Source organism: Beta vulgaris, chromosome 1 (assembly GCF_026745355.1).
Source record: "Beta vulgaris subsp. vulgaris cultivar EL10 chromosome 1, EL10.2, whole genome shotgun sequence".
NCBI classification, from domain to species: Eukaryota; Viridiplantae; Streptophyta; class Magnoliopsida; order Caryophyllales; family Amaranthaceae; genus Beta; species Beta vulgaris.
The window spans coordinates 55,295,607-55,316,811 of NC_079202.1; the positions used below are offsets into that span (position 1 = coordinate 55,295,607).

At 34.3% G+C, this 21,205-nt stretch overlaps 1 protein-coding gene and 1 long non-coding RNA gene across 7 annotated transcripts; one reads left to right on the forward strand and one right to left on the reverse strand.

Annotated features, from left to right (window-relative positions):
* Nucleotides 1-419: 419 nt before the first annotated feature.
* Nucleotides 420-18,588, reverse strand: LOC104905207 (uncharacterized). Of its 6 annotated transcripts, XR_008969279.1 has the most exons (7): nucleotides 18,355-18,588; nucleotides 15,216-15,338; nucleotides 14,920-15,080; nucleotides 11,785-11,967; nucleotides 11,471-11,626; nucleotides 11,258-11,399; nucleotides 8,240-8,457 (listed from the first exon to the last, which is right to left on the reverse strand). It is a non-coding gene; the product is annotated as an uncharacterized LOC104905207 (long non-coding RNA). The 6 variants fall into 6 exon arrangements; XR_008969284.1 differs by lacking the exons at nucleotides 8,240-8,457; nucleotides 18,355-18,588 and adding an exon at nucleotides 420-632; XR_008969281.1 differs by lacking the exons at nucleotides 8,240-8,457; nucleotides 18,355-18,588 and adding an exon at nucleotides 420-635.
* Nucleotides 8,732-17,877, forward strand: LOC104905208 (putative ABC transporter C family member 15). Its single transcript, XM_010693663.4, has 11 exons — nucleotides 8,732-8,912; nucleotides 11,076-13,432; nucleotides 13,644-13,730; nucleotides 13,809-14,447; nucleotides 14,932-15,096; nucleotides 15,203-15,497; nucleotides 15,840-16,054; nucleotides 16,401-16,706; nucleotides 16,795-16,858; nucleotides 16,962-17,201; nucleotides 17,292-17,877. The coding sequence occupies exons 1-11, from the start codon at nucleotides 8,888-8,890 to the stop codon at nucleotides 17,417-17,419; spliced, it is 4,521 nt and encodes a 1,506-aa protein (XP_010691965.1). The 5' UTR covers nucleotides 8,732-8,887; the 3' UTR covers nucleotides 17,420-17,877.
* Nucleotides 18,589-21,205: the final 2,617 nt, after the last annotated feature.

Consider the following 21,205-nt stretch of genomic DNA (forward strand, 5'->3'; position numbering starts at 1 on the left):
ACCTATCAAAGGAACGGTGCCACATGGCACTTTCCGATGTATGAGCCATGTGACACTCTTCTTAAGTTTCTAATACTTATGATCTCATTTAAAAATATTAACAATGTGTAGCTACTAGAAATTGAACACATGACCAATGAAATGAAATGTGAGAGTTTAACCACCAATCTACGACAATTTCAATGTTTAATATTTTACAGCAAAACATAATAAAGTCTTATAATTATATGTAATTATAAATTTATAGACAAGTTTTTATCTTTAACACTTTTATTGAGGTAGTAACATTCTTTCACCCCGATTCAATTGAAATTATTATTTTTAAGCTCACTTCCTTAGAAGTTTTTTAAAATAACTTATTATGCCTTAACGTCCATTTTCCAATTTCTCACGAAACAGAAAAATACTAAAAGTTAAAGTCAGACATGAAATTCATTAATTAAATATATTTGACAATTATAACTAATCCGTGACATCGTCCGCACCAAAATACTAGTTTAGATATACAATATGAGAGAGTTATCATAATGAGAATATAAAATTTGCCAAAACACAAAGTTACAAATCTCAATCCCTTGATTTCGGATAGTGATGTAGTGGAAAGAACGTTTCTACCAACTACGCTCCCCACACTTCTGAAAAAAAGCATATTAGGAGTCAATGTGCAAAGTAAACCAAGGAGCTAAAATATCATAGAGCCACTCAGCAACACCTTGTTCACCAAGCAATAATTTAGCAAGCATTAGCTGACAGTAGTTTACTTGGTATACACTCTAGAGGTTGATATCATTCCATGGTTATCTATACAAATATATTAAAAGGCGTGCATAAATCAGAAACTGTGCTACGTGATACTCTTCTTAGGAATTTTTAGTTCATGTAATCCATAGTAAAAAAATTTAGAAATTGCGTAGTATAGGGTTTGATCTCAAGACCTCAAGTACATATGTTAAAGTCTTAACCACTAGACTAAGTTGTATTTAGTATTATTATCATAAAGTATTATATTAATAAATGAAATTTTTTCCTTACATGGGACATTGCCCAGACCTGATAGCTAGTTACATATTTACATCCAGTACTAGAGAGTAAGAGATAAACCGGATCAATAATCAGGGATAGCGATTAGAGCTACATTTTCAAATATAAGGCTATATTCAACACCGACTCTTATACTTCCTCTATTTCGTTTTAAATGCAATAAAGGGTTATTATTTATGAGATATAAGATGTTACTTTATTGCATTTAAAACAAAATGGAGGAAGTAAAAAAAAAAAAAACACCAATCACTTAATTGTTTAATAGATTTTTTTTATAATAAGAACAAAATTTTGTTACATTCTCTTTGGAAAAAAATTACCATTTAACTAAAATACTTAAGATTTATTTTGCACATACCAATTATATTATTTTCAATCCGTCAATATATAATTAATGACTAACAAAAGATGTTAAAAGAAAATTAATGGGTCCAATGAAGAGACTGTTTTAGTCAATTTAGATGATGATCTGCTGACTGCTGGTCCAATAACATGCATCAAAGGAAAATAATAGAGATGAAAAGGTATTAGCACTATTGTAGATTGCATGTTTAGAATTCAAGTGGTAGGGTGTCAAATAAAGAAGTGTCACAATTAAAGCTGTCCTTCAGCACTAAGAAAAGCTGACGTTATGGAAGAAAGTTTAAACATCAAGGAACTTTCATCAACCTAAAGATAAAAAAGTTAGTACTATGTGTTTTATGAGTATAAGATGTAAGTTTGCTTTAAAGGAATATGGAAGGGAAGAATAAGGTTTATAATCATTATTTTTTCTGTACCTTTTGAGTTGTGTAATAATGAGTCTGTTAGCGGATATATGGTGATGTGAAGTTATCACATGCACGCTGCCTGTGTAGTTTGGGCTAGAGCCATGGACTTTGGGCCAAACTTAACTATTTTTATGAGTCAATTATTTTATCATTTAATGACCATTTTCAATCAGTATTAAGTTATCATATTTTCCTAATCTCTCTCTTAAAGTTATCGTTTTTCCTAATTTCTCTCCTAATTTGTTGCCATCAACTTTCAGTTTTATCCCACGTTTTCAGCCATGAGCTGATCACACTTTACTTCCTATAAATACCAGTGTTGTGGTATTCATTAAGGGCACATAAATTACATCTTTCCCTTCTCTTCCATTTCCTCTTTCGGAAAATATTCAATAGTGTTCTCATTTCTCAATCTACTTTTCTATCCGTATGTCGTAGCGGGGTAAATTTAACTTTAGGGCATTATTCATTTCATGCCACGATTGTCAGATAAGTTAATTAAATTAATTATCAATTTTCGTTCCTACACTTTGTCACTCATGTCCCACAGAATATACATCAAATTTGTCCACTGATGATTCAAGAAATTGCACTAATTTGTTTTATTTTTCCAAATGTCGTTATTATAGAAGTATAATTTAATTTTGATATTGATTGGATAAAAAAACACTTAAGAGAGAAAACACATGCATGCATTTTCCTTGAACTTGAGAAATTGACGCAATTGAAAATACGAAGGAAAGACAAGCGCAGTTCCTAATATGAACAGACAAGTTTACAAGTGATAAATTTGTCAAAGAACTCCAGAATCCACCAGAAAAGAGGTAAATTAACTCTCAAAATATTATTATTAGAAAAATAATTGACTCAATAACGACTCAAAAACATTTAAATAGTCTTAACAAAACCCTAATCCGAAAATTGACCAAAAATTAGATTCAAGAATTATTAAGAATGCGGCTTTTGGACCCTAAACGAATTCTGATAGCTTAAAAAGCTTGTAGATCACGGCATAGTCGTTTGTTGAGTTCCTCGTCCCATTTTTCTTTCCAAAAAGATATCTTATTAAGCATTCTGCATCGTCGAAGGCCCAACTATCTAGTAGAAATCATTCCAGCAGTTTTTGACAATGAGCTTCTATGTCGAACCGGACAACCAAACTCCCTATGTCAGAAATTTCTCCATTGGTATAAATTGTTTGTAATAGATGACACAAAATAGTTGATTATAAAAAGCCTTTGATGATGCGAGAATACACTTTGTATTTCATAATACCAGATGTAATTGTTTAATTACTATATCTTTTAGGGTGAACTTTAATTTGAACCGTAAATATCTTTCAATATACATGATTAAATTAATAAAAAATCAATAATAGAATAATATTACTTTTCAAAATGCAGATTCAGCCATAGGAATAGATTTTAATATCAACATATAATAAGATACCTTAACAATCAATATTTCTTCTTGAAGAACTAAAATAATAGCTAATATGAGACAGAGGGAGTATTTTCATGCCTTCTTGAACATTTAACAAATATCAATGTATAGAAAAAATCTAGTACTTGATCTAATGGTTAGGTTTGTATTTCACACTTTCAAATGGTCACTTAGGGGGTGGGATTCACTTACATAAAACCCCCCCTTACAAAGGGTATTGCGGTCTTGCGATCTTGCCTGTGTAGTTGGGTTGGACAAATTAACCTGTGCGAGATTTTGATCTAATATGACACTTCTCCTTACCAATTTAAAACAAATGCATAGACAATTATAATTATTCACCATCTTGTTAACTGTATCTTTCTTAACAAAATAACCTGTGGCCGATTTGTTTCACCCTAGATGAGTAAACTACTAAACTTATAAGCCTTAACCTTGATTAAGTTTTAATTCTATGCCTTTTCATCTTAAAAAAATGAGTAAACTTCCTTAACAATCTTGAACTGATTTTTATGATCTTAACATTCTTTTATCAAGCACATCGATCATCGGAAAAAAATTTGTATATTCACTAGGTAGACTACCCACCATTAATACAGACTTGTTGAGGGTTATAATAATGGAATCTTACTCAACATAATTATTAATTTATTGTTTATAATGTTCTATTAGTAGTGAGTTGTTTACCAAGTGGGTAGGTATAGCAATGTTCTCGATCATCTAGGTCTACTACCTTATCTCGAGAAAAAAGTCCAAAATCAGGAATCTCTTCTCAGATCCAATAAACATGCTTCTCTCAAGTCTCAAGATTTGATACTTGTGATCCTTTGTTTTTTATGTGGAAGGTAAGCATGGTACTGATCAGCCAAAACTCGATTAGTAGAGATTGGCTTTTTCATAGTACAAGATGATCACGTAAAAACGAGAAAATGAAAAGAGACGTAAAAGTGGCAATACTTATATGATATGTCACTAGCAAATTGCTTTCAAAAGCAACATTGAAATAATATCCCTTTCATATTCAACTAAAACAAACATGTGGTGATAGAGTGGTGACTAGTGATCATAAATACTCTTGCTATCAATTTTAGAAATCAATCATGTAATCAATTCTGAGGTCCTATGATTATGAAACATTTTGATTTATGGGCCTATGGCAGTAGTTGAATCAAGTTTGTATGAGTGTATGGCTTACTTTAAAAATTTTGGTAAGACAAATTACATTAACGTTCTTTCACAATGCACGTAAGTACTGCATGACTCATTTTTACAAAAATTTAATGATATCACAATAAATTTATTATGCACCCGGTGACCACTATTCAATACTAATTAAAACTTATGAAGTATTGAAGGTTGTTGCAATAAATTTAATATGCACCCAACACTCAGTACACTGATATGGGGGGAATGTAATTCACTTAACTTTATAAAGAATAATAAACGAATTATATGCAATCATCCGTACTGAGAAGTATCGCCCAGAACAACCACTAGTTTAATCTATAAGACTACTATAATTTGCTATGGAAATTGAAGAGCCCCTTTTAGTTAATCCTTTTTCCCTCTTATACAAGCTAATTTTGATAGCCTTTTTAAAACATCACTGACAAAGCTACTAATTTTGAGATCAGATAAAGCCCAAAGCACAAAGTAGTGGATGGGAATTTGGTGGAACTAATTGATATGTTCGGCATTTGGACTTATAAAATTGGTAGGGAAAACATTAAGAGTAGCTTTTACACACTATAATAAATGATGATCTGTAATTGTATCTACTTTTTCCAATACAGCTTTAAGTCTTTAAGCTAATTGTTGTAGCAATTATTGTCAAATCATTGATTAAAAAATGAACTAAATTCGATTAACTTTACAAAAACCAAACCACAAAGTGATAACACCATATATTATCACCACATATCCATCGTAATAATTATTATTGGTGTATCAAAGAAAATCTTTTCTAATTATAAAGACAAAAACTTTATTTGGCTAGTCTCTCCGTTTCTAAATAGACTTTTCATTTTAAATTTTGGTACTATACATAAGCAAGGAAAATCCTCCATTTTTTCCCCAACATATAAGAAAAAACATAGTCAGGTCTTATTTAATTCGTCATAATATACATTATAAAATCAAACGTTTATAATATTTATTATTATGTGATTATAGATTTCTATACAAATATATTAAAAGGCGTGCGAAAACAAGAAATTGTGTCACGTGGCGCTCTCCCTAGGAAATTTTAGTTCATGTAATCCATGTACAATAAAAAACATTAAGAAATTGCATAGTATAGGGTTTGATCTTGACACCTCAAGTACATATACTAAAGTTTTAATCACTAGGCTAAGTTGTATTTAGTGTTATTATCATAAAGTATTATATTAATAAATGAAATTTTTTCTTATCCAGGACATACCAGGGCCGAATAACTAGTTAATGATACAAAAATGCGGACGGGCAAATGTAAGAAGGAGAAAAGGAAAGTGAATTTAGGACTGATGGAGTATATTATAATTGACAAAATGTTAGTTAGCTAAATAAGAGAGAAAAAAAATTGGGATTGCACATGTAGTAAAGATACAAAATAGTCCTTGCTAACTTGGAAGACCTTTGTAAAAAAAATAAAAAATTGGAAGACGAAATTTAGCTGACATCCAGATAGTGCAAAAGTGGTACTCTTACGAATTTTAGATCTATTGGATTCATGCGTGGGCATATAGTTCCACAAAACTGGTGGGCTCAGAAATAGTACTTAATATCTATTCAGCTTTATCTCCCTAAAGGCTCGACTGAAGATTCAGAGTACCACTAATTAAGTGTACAAGACTTTATTAAGCATAAAAGACTAAGATAACAAAATGTAGGAATTATGCAATTATCCCTTGAATCTGGTCGAAGTTCGTCAAAGGGAGCTGACTCAGGCCCGCCCGGTCAAGTCGAGTAGTACCGCTCGATTGGGCGAGATCGATGGTCTCAACAAGTGCCTAAAAGCGGGTCGCCCGATTGGTTCGGGTGAACCGCGATCGGGGGTGGTCACCGAATCACAACTGGACGAATTTGGGTTTGGGAAAATTGGCCGCCCAATCGGGCAGTGGGCTTTTTGACGCGGGGGAGATTTACGAGTCGGGTTATAATATGTTATTTAATCTAATCTAGTTTCGTTTTAAGTTGGCATTAGTGTGAAAACACATATGTATTTTGAAATCCTCAAGATCAATAGAATTATTATCTTTCTACCCGTGGACGTAGCAAACACACCATTGGTGAACCACGTAAATCTGTGTGTTTTTTATTGCTTTTCTACATTTAATATTTGTTCTTCTCACATACGTTATAACACAAAATAGTAGTAATAATTAGATTACTGTCCAAATTCTTATGTCTATTTTCCATGAAATTAGAGTGTTGGGGTGGGTGGAAATGACAAAGCAATGCAGACTTTTAATTGATGGAAAATTTATTATAATAAAAGTACATGATAATATTATTCATATAGCTCTGCTATGTATAGTTGGCATTTTTTTTTGGGGTACTTATTTTCCCCTAATTTACACCCAAAAAAAGAAATTGATGTATGTAATCTACCTGGTCAGAACTCAGAATGATTCTCATACTTTTTATGTAATTAATAATTGAATGATTCTCATATTTTTAATGTAATCAATAATTGTCTGTCTATTTGTGTGAGTTATTCTTTATTATGTTCATGATATCTTAGTGTATCATTGTTGGACAATTTTGTTTGTGCAAATTTCTGGTTGTATTCTTTTGGCAAATGTTTCTTTTATCACAAATTCTTGGGACTTGGGTGTAACTCTTACATCCAATTTATTAAGTTTTATGTCATTATACTTATTACACAATAAGTATTAGGGTTTATGTCATGAGATTCATGTAATTATTTTTACAAGTTAATGTCATTCTTATTGAGATTTATGTCATTATACATATTACAAGATAAATTATGATATACACTCTTCGTATTTTTTTATTCTTTCTTGAAATCTTGACAATATTCTATTAAACATGATATTAGAAGTATAAGAAGCCAACCCGAAAACTAAAATATCATAGCTTATAAATGAGATGGTCCAGGTACAAAAAGTATGGGATATAGAAAATTGGTATGTCCATAAATTGAAATAAGATGAACTACCGACTAGGCGATTATTGAGATAAATATCCAATTAGTAAGATGATACTCCCATAATCTAAATGTACATATATTGGATTGAAAGGTCCATATGAGATGATATATTTAGGCCATGTTTTTTTTTTTTTTACTTATTTTCAGTTCATTTTAATTTCTCTCAATTCAATTCAATCTAGTTTCATTCAATTTAGATTCTCTCAATCCAAAAAAAACTTGGACAAATTATTAAAAGAGACGGTCTAATTTTAATATAAAAGTAGACCTAGTAACTAAATGGATTAAACTAGTGACCGAAATAAATTAACCTAGTAACTATTGGGCTTCAATATTGGGCTTAGCATTGCCTAATTTTAATTTAAAAGTAGGCGGTCTCTTACAAGACAAACTCAAAAACTTGGCCTTATTGATTGAGATGGTAAGTCCAAAACTTAAGATAAATGTTAGTGATAGTAGATTTAAAAACTAATATGATATGTTAATCAAGGATGTATTGACCTAATGGTTAAAATTGAGGTGCTGTGAACGATAGGTTACAGGTACGAATCCTCCTTCCCCTTCTATACTCTAGCATCATCTACAAAGAGTCAGTTCTTGATGTCAACTGTTGTGTCTATAAACAAAGTGGGAAGCACCTTGCACGAAAATGTGTGGCATGGATTATGCTTCAACTTCAGTGAGATCTGAGATGTAAAATAGAAAGCCTTCAAATTTGAAAGGGGATTATTCAAATATTATCTCATTTTTTTAACCTTATTCTTTTTTTCTAATCGCCTTATTCTTTTTTCGGTAACGAGTAGATAATATATTTGATAAAGATAACTTCTCGTAATTTAAATATTACCTCTTCGTTTTATAACATAATATTATCTATTTTATTGTTATAATATATCAATACAAATACACCATTGGAGTGATCAAACTCATCAAATCCTATTTTTCCCACTTCAAAAATCCAAAATACATGGTAAAAAACCATCTAACACAGCCAAAAAACTAGGGGATTGGTAAAAGTATCTCTCTTTTGTTCCTTTACAATTGATTTTCCTGGAAAAACACATTAAACAATTTCTTGTCATTATATTTTAAATCAAAACCATTAGCATATACCCTAAATCAATAAAAAAATCCTCCGCAATTTTAACCTTATTTGCATCACGTGATTACCTCCACTATATACAATTTCTATGATCAAAATTAGTTTTTGTTCTCTAATACTCCATACATATATAGACAAAAGTGAGAATCCCAGAAATTTTAACTTATCATCCAACTTTATTTCTGCAAAAAGATTACAATTAATTATACAGTAACACCCACCACTTATTTCATCACATAAATGCTTTTTTTTTCTTTTCTCTCACTATCTCCTGACTATATAACACTTACAACACTATGCCCTTAAGCTTTTCTCTGTAGTTCCTTTCTCTTAGGAGCATAGACAAATACCAGCTTGAAAGCTGGAAGAGAGGGAATCATGCCTTATTCTTTCCTTGCAGCAAGTGAGTTATCTTTATTTATCTATCTTCTACATGCTATTAGGTTTTCTTATTGAGGTTTATATATCGATAATATGAAGGTTATGTTCCTAAATGCATTATATTGCTTCCTTTTTTTATTTATTTAGCCGCGTAAATTTATGTTTCTTAAGTACTATCATTTAAGCATGTGATCGACGGGTGTTAATAAGGTGATTCTCTCCTACTGAAATAGACTCGAGTTCAAAACTCATCTAAGGTGAAATAAGGATGTGGCATGTCGTATTAGTCTATTAGATGATGCCTTGTAAGAAAGCGTTGTTGTACTTTATCGGATCTTTAAGGTTCAAAGGCACATATTAAGCTCATAAATTCAGATAAAAAGAGGAGATTAACTTCACATTACGATATGGATGGTTCTAGTAAGATGAAACTTCATCTCATGCTACATTGTTTGAAATAAACAAAGGTATTACCTTGTGTGTATAATCTTTGAGATGCACTAAATGAAAATCTAGGGGAAAATGCAATTTCTCATCCTTCATGAATTAGTTTTCAGCGTGATAAAACTTGTATTGACCAGTAATGTACTACCTTAGTATAGAAATATGGAATTAGTTGTCATATCAAATAGCTCATATTGTGCTATCAATGTCATAACTAATTTTGGACAGTGAGAAATTTATTTCTTTTGTGTCAAGTAGAAAAATACTACTAATACATAGTAGCATATAGTGCAGGCAATGTTCAGTGTTCATAAAAGACAAGAAAGTTGGCAAGAAATGCTTTTTATAAAGCAGTTCATAAATGATAACTTTGTATAATAAAATGGTGCTGCTTGTTTGTAGAGCCACTCTTAGTAGGAAAGCTTAAGATTTACATAGACTACTACTTAAATACTCCCTCCGTTTCCTAAAGATCTTCCCACTTACTGTTCCCACAGATACCAAGGAAAATCAAGTTGTGTGGGGCATGGTGTGAGTAAAGTAGGAGAGAAAAAGGGGTTAAGATAAATAAACAAATAAAAAGGGGTTAAAGTAGGAGAGAGAAAGGGAGTAAAATTGAATTAATAATGTAATGGTGGACCATATGATAGTGACATGAGAGGGTAAATAGGGAAATTTGTTTTGCCAAATAAGGAATAAAGCAAAAGTGGGAAGATCGTTTGGAAACACCCTTAAACGAAAAGTGGGAAGATCTTTAGGAAACGGAGGGAGTATATGTTACTAAAAGGTATTGCTTTTATCCTGCTTAGTTATCCTTGTTTAGTTTTTTCCTGTCATGTTTCCAAACTTTTAACTCTTTATTTCCTTATTAAGAAGATCATGGAAATTAAGTTAAGCTATCTAAAATCTAGAATGTCAACCTTATTATGTATAGTGCTTCTCATAAAACTATTCTCTGATAGAAAGCAATATCAAAAACATGTTGCCATATTTAGAAGGATTAAAATTCAATGAAGTAATGTTTTAACTCAAAGATTCAATAAAAGGAAGATCATAAATTTCTAGATCAAGCAAATTCCCTTTTTATTGTTAATTGTCATGACAATTGGATTCGGATAAAATTACCATATCAATTTGTTGTAGATGGGAGAAGTGACAATGGGTTTATATAGTACTCCCTCGGTCCTCTATTAGTTTACCCCTATTCCTTTTAAGGATGTCCCTTATTAGTTTACCCCTTTCTTTTTTTTTTTTGCTATTTTTGGAATGGAACCACAAACTTTTCATCACATATATTCAACTTTAAGTATAAATAATCTTTTCTCTCTCTTTATATGCCCCACAATACTATTCCTCCTAAAACTCTGTGTAAAAGAAAGGGGTAAACTAATAGAGGACGGAGGGAGTATATACCCAAAAATTTTATTTCATAAAATAAAAGACATAACATAATCTCTCCAACTTTACTGTTCTTTTGTAGTTTATCTACTAGTACAACTTAAAATGTGTGAATGTCAGCTAACTTAGTTAGTAAAGTTCTCTGCGGTAAACAAGAGATCAAATTCCGTTTACATCACTTCCCTGTATGGCTCTCCATACCCAGAACAGAAAGCAAATTTTCATGGACTATGTTATGAGTTGAGAAGATCACAAAGTTACTGACTTGTACTAGCGATTAGGCTGGTTTTAAGTTAATACTTTTCAAGCATAATCGTAAAATTGTTATTGTTTCTTATGGCAGATCTTAAGCTCCTATACCCAACACCATGGGAACAGCTGAAGTCTCCTTGTATGTGGGAAGAAATCAGCATATTTCTGCTATTGGGATTCTATGGGATTATACTGCTATACTTCATCAAAAAAATGACATTTACAGTACAAATGTATACATCAAAAGCTGCAGAAAAGGATGCAGAGATGTACCTTGATAATGCAAGACTCAGCCTGTGCTCGAAAACCAGCGTTATTTCTTCCATTTTGCTCCTGGGTGTGCATTCGACTTCATTAATTTTGCTGATAAAGGGGAGCGAGACTCCATGCAATCAAAATCTTCCAGCTCTCGCAGCTAAAATTTTACAGGTCATATCATGGATAATCACGATAATTGTATTATGCAGGATATTAACTAAGAATTACCTCAATTTTCCCGGAATTCTGAGGCTCTGGTGGGTTATCAGCTTCCTGATATTAGCTTGTCATATTTCCATTGATTATCATTTCATAATGGAAAATGATGGTCATCTGAGAATACAAGATTATGCAGACCTTCTTGGGCTCCTTGCATCAGTCAGTCTGTTGGTAATTTCCATTACAGGAAAGATCAGGATAGAGCGTGACGATGATGCAAGAAACAACTTGACAGAACCACTAATTAATGGAAAAAGTGAGAAAATCCCTAAGGGAAAAAGTGAATCACTTTACAGCAAAGCCACCCTTCTCGATCTTGTTACCTTCTCGTGGCTCAACCCGTTGTTTGTGATTGGGAAGAAGGCGGCACTTGAGCAGGATGAGATCCCGGATGTTGATGTGCAAGACTCTGCTGCTTTTCTCTCACACAGCTTTGGTGAGAGCCTCAAACGAGTCAAGGAGGAAGTAGGACCGAGCAGCAACCCATCAGTGTACAAGGCAATATACTGCATAGCATGGAAGAAAGCAGCAGTAAATGGGATGTTTGCAGTAATAAGTGCATTTGCATCATATGTTGGTCCATACTTGATCAAAGATTTCGTGGATTTCCTGAGTGTCAAGAAAAAAGGCAGCCTAAATACAGGCTACCTCCTTGCTCTTGGCTTTCTAGGGGCCAAAATGGTGGAGACAATCGCACAGAGGCAGTGGATTTTTGGGGCCCGGCAACTAGGGCTCCGCATCAGAGCTGCTTTGATATCTCACATATACCAGAAGGGTCTAGTGTTGTCATGTCAAGCGAGACAGAGTCACACCGGTGGAGAGATCATGAACTACATGAGTGTCGATGTTCAAAGAATCACGGATTTTGTATGGTATGTAAACACAGTGTGGATGTTACCCATACAAATATCATTAGCAATTTATGTTCTGCATACAAATCTAGGTTTAGGGGCATTTGCAGGATTAGCGGCAACTTTAGTTGTTATGTCTTGCAATATACCACTAACAAGAACTCAGAAAAGGTACCAATCGCATATTATGGATGCCAAAGATGCTCGGATGAAAGCCACCTCAGAAGTCTTGCGTAACATGAAGACCATCAAACTTCAAGCATGGGATAATCGATTTCTTCATAATCTAGAAAGTTTGAGAAATACTGAATCTTCTTGGATATGGAAGTCATTGAGATTAGGGGCAATTGGAGCCTTTATTTTCTGGGGCTCACCGACTTTTATTTCTATAGTGACTTTCGGATCTTGTGTTTTAATGGGAATACCACTCACAGCAGGAAGTGTTCTATCTGCATTAGCAACATTCCGTATGTTGCAGGATCCGATATTTAGTCTCCCCGACTTACTCAATGTTATTGCACAAGCTAAAGTATCAGCTGATAGAGTTAGTTCTTTCCTTCAAGAAGAAGAAATTCAGCAAGATGCAATCGAGTTTGTCTCAAAAGATGAAACGCCGTATGCTATAGACATAGAAGGGGGAGAATTCAGCTGGGATCCTAATTCAAAAACACCCACCCTCGATGGAGTAAACTTGAAGGTTACAAGGGGTATGAAAGTAGCAATATGTGGGACAGTTGGATCAGGAAAATCCAGTTTGCTCTCTGGTGTAATTGGAGAAATTCCTAAGATCACTGGTACTGTGAAGATCAGTGGTTCTAAGGCCTATGTTCCTCAATCACCGTGGATATTGACAGGAAATATAAGAGAGAACATACTATTTGGGAATCCTTATGATGCTGCTAAGTATGACAGGACAATTAAGGCATGTGCTTTATTAAAAGATTTTGAGCTTTTCTCACATGGTGACCTAACAGAAATTGGAGAAAGAGGTATTAATATGAGTGGGGGTCAGAAACAAAGGATACAAATTGCTCGTGCTGTCTACCAGGATGCAGATATATATTTGCTTGATGACCCTTTTAGTGCAGTTGATGCACATACAGGCACGCAACTATTTCAGGTAAACAGTTGTAACGGTAAAAATTACAAATGCTGCTAAACTATGTTGCTCGGACTCATGTACTGGTGTCCGACAAAGATATGTGTCATAAGTGTCCGACACGGGTACTTGAGGTAAAATGAAGGGTCAAAGTAACATAGCTGCTAAATGCTTAAAATCTTACAATGTGATTGCTTCCCTCTCTTACGGTATTCGGATATTTAATAAACAGGAATGTCTGATGGGGGTTCTAAGAGACAAGACTATCTTTTATGTGACACATCAAGTTGAATTTTTACCAGCAGCGGACCTCATTCTGGTATGCTTTAAGCCTTTAACAGCAATTGTTTAGTTTATGCAGTTTCTTAGCAATGAATAATAAACTTCTCATTTACAGGTCATGCAAGATGGGAGAATCACACAAGCAGGATGTTTTAATGAACTTCTGAAACAGAATATCGGCTTTGAACTTTTGGTTGGAGCTCATTGTCAAGCCCTTGAATCTATTGTTACAGCTGAAGGTACTTCCACTAGAAATTCTCAAAGTAATTCACCAGAAACTGCTGATTCAAGTGCTGAACAAATACAAACAAGAGATGAAGACGAGGATAACCTTTCTCCAGAAATGAAGGAGAAGGGAGGGAGGCTGATACAGGATGAAGAGAGAGAGAAAGGAAGTATAGGAAAGGAAGTTTATTGGGCTTATCTTACCATTGTACATCGTGGTCTTTTGGTTCCAGTGATAATTTTAGCACAGTCATCTTTTCAAGTGTTGCAGATAGCAAGTAATTATTGGATGGCATGGGCTTGTCCAACTTCAGGTGATGCAGCACCTGTAGCTGGGATGGACTATGTCTTACTTGTGTATGCCATTCTTTCGATCATAAGCTCATTTTGCGTCTTAGTACGATCAACACTATCAGCAAAAGCTGGGATTCTTACTGCACAAAAGCTTTTTGAGAACATGCTACATAGTGTTATGCGATCTCCAATGTCATTTTTTGATTCAACTCCAACTGGAAGAATACTGAATCGGGTAAGGATTAGTGTGATCCCATAAATGCAATACTGTTGACAAAGTATAGCGTTTTTATATTTGATATAGTAATCATAAACATCACATATATATATATGAGAGTGACTCTAGATAAACAGTGCATGTAAATGTCTTTTTATTATTAAAAAAAAAAAAGAATAAAAGAAGACGAAGCTAGAAGTAGAAATATGGAAACTAGAAAAGGTAGGTTCGAGTTTTTCAGTGGTCATTTTTCATAACAAACATGATGAGGTCAAGTATGACTAATTTTAAATACATTATATAATTTATACCATGTGGCTTCAAAGATTCTAAAATTAAAAACAGTAAAGTGACATTCATACCAAATAACCAATAACTTTCTGTTTGAGAACATGAACTTCCCTCCATCTCCGCTCCATAATCAATCAAGGAGCATCTTTGTCAAATTGAGAATTTAATCACAGGTTAAGGTTCATTCATTAATTCTTACTTTCTTATGCAGGCATCATCTGACCAAAGTGTATTGGACTTAGAAATGGCACAAAGATTAGGTTGGGCAGCTTTCTCAATGATCCAGCTTTTAGGCACCATTGCAGTCATGTCACAGGTTGCATGGGAAGTCTTTCTCATCTTCATTCCAGTAACAGCAATCTGCATATGGTACAAGGTAAGCATATTTTGCATGAAATTATACATAAAAAGACATAAGATTAGCAAAGAAGTTTTTTTCAACAAGATGTTAAGCATAATGTATATAATAACATTTTATGCAGCAATACTACATACCAACTGCACGGGAGCTAGCACGATTATCTGAAATACAGAAAGCTCCAATCCTTCATCATTTTGGAGAATCACTCGCAGGGGCAGCAACTATACGTGCATTTGACCAAAAGGATCGTTTTACCACTGCAAACCTTATATTAGTAGATGGGTTTTCAAGACCATGGTTCCACAATGTATCAGCAATGGAGTGGCTTTCGTTCAGACTTAATCAATTGTCTAACTTTGTGTTTGCATTCTCATTGGTTTTGCTAGTGTCTCTTCCAGATGGAATTATAAATCCAAGTAAGTATTCCATTTTTTGATTAAACAAAAAAAAATCCCTTTGTAGCAATTAAGAGCTTTGACAGATGAAAAGCAACAAATGATCCTAGGAGTAGGCCTTACAAGATGAAAAGCAATAAAATATTAAAATGTGAGTGTGAATTAGTTCTTAGCTATTAAAGCCTCTAGACTGAGACCTCGATGTGAAACTCGTTTACATCAAATTTTCTTTGTGCCTGGTCTTTTAAAATACTTAAAAGAATGGAAATCTCATCATCTTATGCAGTAGCTTACTTTAGCTTAAGGTGCACCAGATCTTTATTAAAATGAGCTTACGTTCTAGTGGCTTGGAACCTCTTGCAGGCATTGCAGGTCTAGCGGTAACATATGGTATAAATTTGAATGTCTTGCAAGCTTCAGTCATATGGAATATATGTAATGCGGAAAATAAAATGATATCAGTGGAAAGGGTTCTTCAGTACACAAAGCTTACAAGTGAGGCCCCTCTCATCGTTGATGATTGCAGACCACCAAACAACTGGCCAAGTACAGGAACAATATGTTTCCAGAACTTGCAGGTAATTAAGCTGTTACAGGTTTAGGTGGCCAAAATTCTATTAACAATTAAAGTTCTGGGAAATTAATATGACACTAAGGCCTGCTCACCAACTTCAAGAATACTTCAATGTTCACTAAAGTAGTAAACGTAAGTTTTGATCAGAAAAAATAAGTTATAATCGGCAGAATTAAGTTTCAATCAGTAAAAATCAGTAGTTGGCACAAAAGTGGGGAGGGGGCGGGGAGTAGTGAATCAGTAAAATTAAGTTTTAATCAATGAAGATCTTAATTGAGTAGAAGTCAGGTGAAGGGCCTGTTAGTGGAAAACAAGGTATTAATGTCAGGCCAAATTTCATGATGATGCAGATACGTTACGCTGAACATCTCCCCTCCGTCTTGAAAAACATAACTTGTACATTCCCTGGAAAGAAAAAGATCGGTGTAGTAGGAAGGACAGGCAGCGGAAAGTCAACACTCATACAAGCTATATTCCGCATAGTGGAACCAAGGCAAGGGACTATCATGATTGATGACGTAGATATCTGCAAGATAGGTCTTCAAGACTTAAGATCAAGACTCAGCATCATTCCACAAGATCCAACCATGTTTGATGGCACAGTTCGAGGAAACCTTGACCCACTTCAGCAGTACTCCGACAGCGAAATATGGGAGGTAAAAAGTGATGGAAATATCTTTGTATTTTTTGGCAGGAAATCAAAAGGTTTAAATCAGTAACATGCCACAATTGGTTATTTTTCAGGCATTGGACAAATGTCAACTAGGAGACCTTGTACGGGCAAAGGAAGGAAGGTTGGAATCCACAGGTGAATATATCAAGCTTGTTTCAGAAACATGGAGTAAAATGAGTATGAATTTGGCTATTTGCTAATGAATCTAACTCTTTTGTATGTGGTAAATTCTATCTAGTGGTTGAAAATGGAGAAAATTGGAGCGTTGGTCAAAGACAACTATTCTGCCTAGGAAGGGCACTTTTAAAGCATAGTAGTATTTTGGTTCTAGATGAAGCAACAGCATCAGTTGATTCAGCTACTGATGGCGTAATTCAGAAAATTATCAGCCATGAATTCAGAGATCGAACAATAGTCACAATAGCTCATAGAATACACACGGTTGTAGATAGTGATCTTGTCCTGGTCCTCAGTGATGGTAATTATTTATGCTCCCATCATATTTCTTTGAGTCTTGAGACTTAAAATACCAAGAAAATTAATGAAAACTTTTGTTCTAACAAAACAGGAAGGATCGCAGAATATGATACACCATCAAAGCTCCTAGAAAGAGAAGATTCATTTTTCTCCCGCTTGATTAGGGAGTACTCTACAAGATCACAGAGTTTTAACAGCTTGTCACAACTCAAAGGCTAAAAGTACTAAAAAAGTACAACATCAAAGGAAGAGAAGAATGAAACACTATAGCCGCATAAGGATGACAACAATGCCCATACAACAATCTCTTGAAGACTCAGCATTAGCATGCTCTTTCATATTAGAAACGAAGCAAGAGAAAATGATGGATAATACGTACTTACTGCTTCCCCCGCCGTGCTTTCACTACCCCTAATAGCTTTTCTACCGAATTGTACTATGATACATTCTATATAACTATGTCATACATATAGTTGCATATCACAACGGCATTTTTGTGATTTTGGGAAAAGTGACAGACATTCCAGGGATTCTAAGGAAAGATCAGAGGGTATTATTGTATTAAGGAAATCCATTATAAGGTTTAACCCCAACTTTCCCCAAAATAATTCAAAATGTCACTCTGATATGCACTATTTGCATATCACGATTATAAACGACTCGTTTCTCCTCTTTGATCCTCCATTGTAAGATCTCAAGCTTTCGGCTTTAGTGACTCGATTATGTAGGATCACACTATTGATGAAGCTCACATAATAGACTAATAGCAAACAACTTGCTTTTTAACAATTAACCATTTTTGAGAAAAGTAAACCAAACAATATAACTGACAATTTGGACTCTATTTCTCTTTCTACAGTGATGTTGAACCAGCAATCAAAGATTAATCAACTGCAAATCAATAATTTGGGCTGTAACATTGAAATTAACAAACTTGTCTGCAAATTTACTCTTCCCCTTATACTGTAATCACTAATTGCAATACTAAAACCAGCAAACATATAAACACTAAACACAACACAACACAACAAAGATGAATTAATCAGAATAAGCAAGCAATTCAGCTTAAAAAGCATGGGATCATAAAATGGCATGCTACTCATAATTTAAAGTTAATTATATGGATGAAACGATATAAGAAATTGCTAATATACCTTTTTTGGACTGATAACTATGGAATTTTGGGTAGTGAGTAATTCAAAGGAAGATCAGTTCTTTAGACGCGGATTAAGTTCTTTGGATTCAACTTGAAAGCAAAGAGTTTTATATTTCTTCCTAGCAAAGGAGGGTTTTTTTTACCAAAAAGTAGAAATCATGTATGTAATGGAAACAATTTTCTCATGTCTAGAGAGGGTTGGTTTGGTTGCAAACATTCTGAAGAAAAGTGGTTTTTGTTGTAAGAAATAGAGAGAGAAATTATGCAAATATATCAGAGAGTATTGTATTGCATTGATCTGAAGAACTGATTTCTTACATCGGTATTTATAGGCAAAAGTATACTGTTTATAACATTACATTTTCAACAATTTCTGCGCGGAAGAAACTTTCCTAACATGCAGTAATGACATTCACTATGCTTGAACAGTGAAATTTTCTAATTCACTGTTTCTCAACACTCCCCTTGAATGTCCATTTATAATCATAATAGACGTTATCTTATTAAGAATCTTGGTTAGGAAAAATCCTGTGGGAATAATCCATAACTAGGGAAAGAGTATAACTATTATGTATCTTTATATGCTTAAAATCAACTGCCTCATTAAAAACCTTGTCAGGAAAAACCCGTGGGATAAAAACCTGATCGAAGGGAAAAAGAGTGCAGCGCATATAATACTCCCCCTGAATTAGCATATATCAGAAGATGATGCATTCCAATTTTTCGGACTAATTCTTCAAATTTCTTCGCCGGAAGGGATTTGGTGAATAAATCTGCAAGATTCTCACATGATTGGATTTGTCGAATGTTGATCGTCCCTTCCTTTTGGAGGTCATGAGTGAAGAAGAGCTTTGGTGATAAATGTTTAGTTCTGTCTCCTTTGATGTACCCTTCGCTTACTTGGGTGATGCATGCAGTATTGTCTTCGTAGATGATAGTTGGATTTGTTGTTATTGTTTCCATCCCGCATTCTTCTTGGATATTCTTGATCATTGACCTTAGCCATACACATTCCCTTCCAGCTTCATAAAGAGCAATTAATTCCTAATGATTTGATGATGTGGCCGTCAAAGTCTGCTTTGTAGATTTCCAATATATTGCAGTACCTCCATAAGTGAATACATATCCGGATTGAGACTTAGCCTTTTGTGGTCTGAAGGTAGCCAGCATCTGCATATCCAATGAGTGACGCATTGGGTCTTGACTGATAGAATAATCCGAGATCTTGTGTTCCTCGAAGATAACGTAATAAGTGTCTGACTCCATTCCAATGTCTCTTGGTTGGTGCATTGCTGTATCTAGCTAACAAGTTTACTGAAAAAGCTATGTCAGGTCGAGTATTGTTAGCCAAGTACATTAAAGCCCAATTGCACTTAGATATGGTACTTCAGGACCAAGAATCTCCTCGTTTCTTCTCGTGGTCTGAATGGATCATCTTTCTCATTCAGGGAACGCACTACCATTGGAGAACTTATTGGGTGGGCTTTGTCCATGAAAAAAGTTTCAGGATTTTTTCTATATAGTTTGATTGATGGACAAAAACCTCATTTCTTAGATGTTCCATTTGCAGGCCAAGGCAAAATTTTGTCTTCCCGAGATCTTTCATCTCAAATTCTTTCATCAAGTATTTTGCAGTCGCTTCAAGTTCTCTAGGAGTTCCGATAATGTTCAAATCATCGACATATACAGCAATGATCGCGAATCCTGATTTAGATCGCTTAATGAAAACACAGGGACTGATTTGATTATTTTTGAATCCTTCTTTCAATAGGTATTCACTAAGACGATTATACCACATTCTTCCAGATTGTTTTAACCCATAGAGTGATTTTCTCAATTTTATTGAGAACATCTCTTTGGGCATGCAATTTTCTGGTAGTTTTAGTCCTTCAGGAACTTTCATATAAATATCTGTGTCAAGTGAGCCATACAAATATGCGGTCACTACATCCATCAATCTCATTTGCAATCCTTTCGAAACTGATAAACTTACCAGAAATCTTAGTGTAGTTGCATCGACTACTGGAGAATATGTCTCATCATAATCAATCCCTGGCATTTGCGAGAAGCCTTGGGCTACTAATCTTGCCTTATATCTAGTAACCTCATTTTTCTCATTTCGTTTTCTCACGAATACCCATTTGTACCCAACTGGTTTTACACCTTTTGGTATTTGGGTTATTTGACCGAATACTTCACGTTTTTCAAGTGATCTCAATTCTGCTTGAATTGCCTCTTTCCATTTTGGCCAATCTTTTCTACGGCGACATTCATCAACTGTATTTGGCTCTACATCATTTTCATCGTATGTCATTTCAACGCTATCGAGTAAGCAAAAATTTCATTCAAGACAACATCTTTTCGATTCCATTGTCTCTTTGTAGAAACATAATTAATTGAAGTTTCATTGTTGTCTACGCTTTCATGTTCCTTTTCTTCTGGAACACGTTTCTCTTCATTTTTGTTTTCATCATGCTCTGTTGGGAGATTTATATTAATTTCGTTCGTTGTCTCCCTTGCCTTTTCATTTTTCTCGGTTTTAAATCTTTAGAACCGGGTGGTCTGCCACGTTTTCGACGTGCTATTGACTCATTTTCAATTGCCTTATTGTCATTAGGAATTTCAATCCGTTCCGGAGCATTCGCAGCAGGTACATGTGACTTTGTCACTTTCTTAGAATCTGTGAATGCATCTGGCAATTGGTTTGCAATACTTTGCAGATGAACAATTTTCTTGACTTCTTGTTCACATGAATTTGTTCTCGGGTCCAGAAACGACATTTGCGATGCGTTCCATGTAATTTCCGATTTTATATTTTGTGGGTCCACTTTCTCTCCCCCTAAGGATGG

Excerpts from the sequence above, each read along its gene's own strand:
- LOC104905208 (XM_010693663.4), top strand. The coding sequence starts at position 8,888 with ATGCCTTATTCTTTCCTTGCAGCAA. Across the intron at positions 14,448-14,931 it reads CTGGAAGAATACTGAATCGG|GCATCATCTGACCAAAGTGT; the intron begins GTAAGGATTAGT and ends TTTCTTATGCAG. Across the intron at positions 16,055-16,400 it reads TATGTTTCCAGAACTTGCAG|ATACGTTACGCTGAACATCT; the intron begins GTAATTAAGCTG and ends ATGATGATGCAG.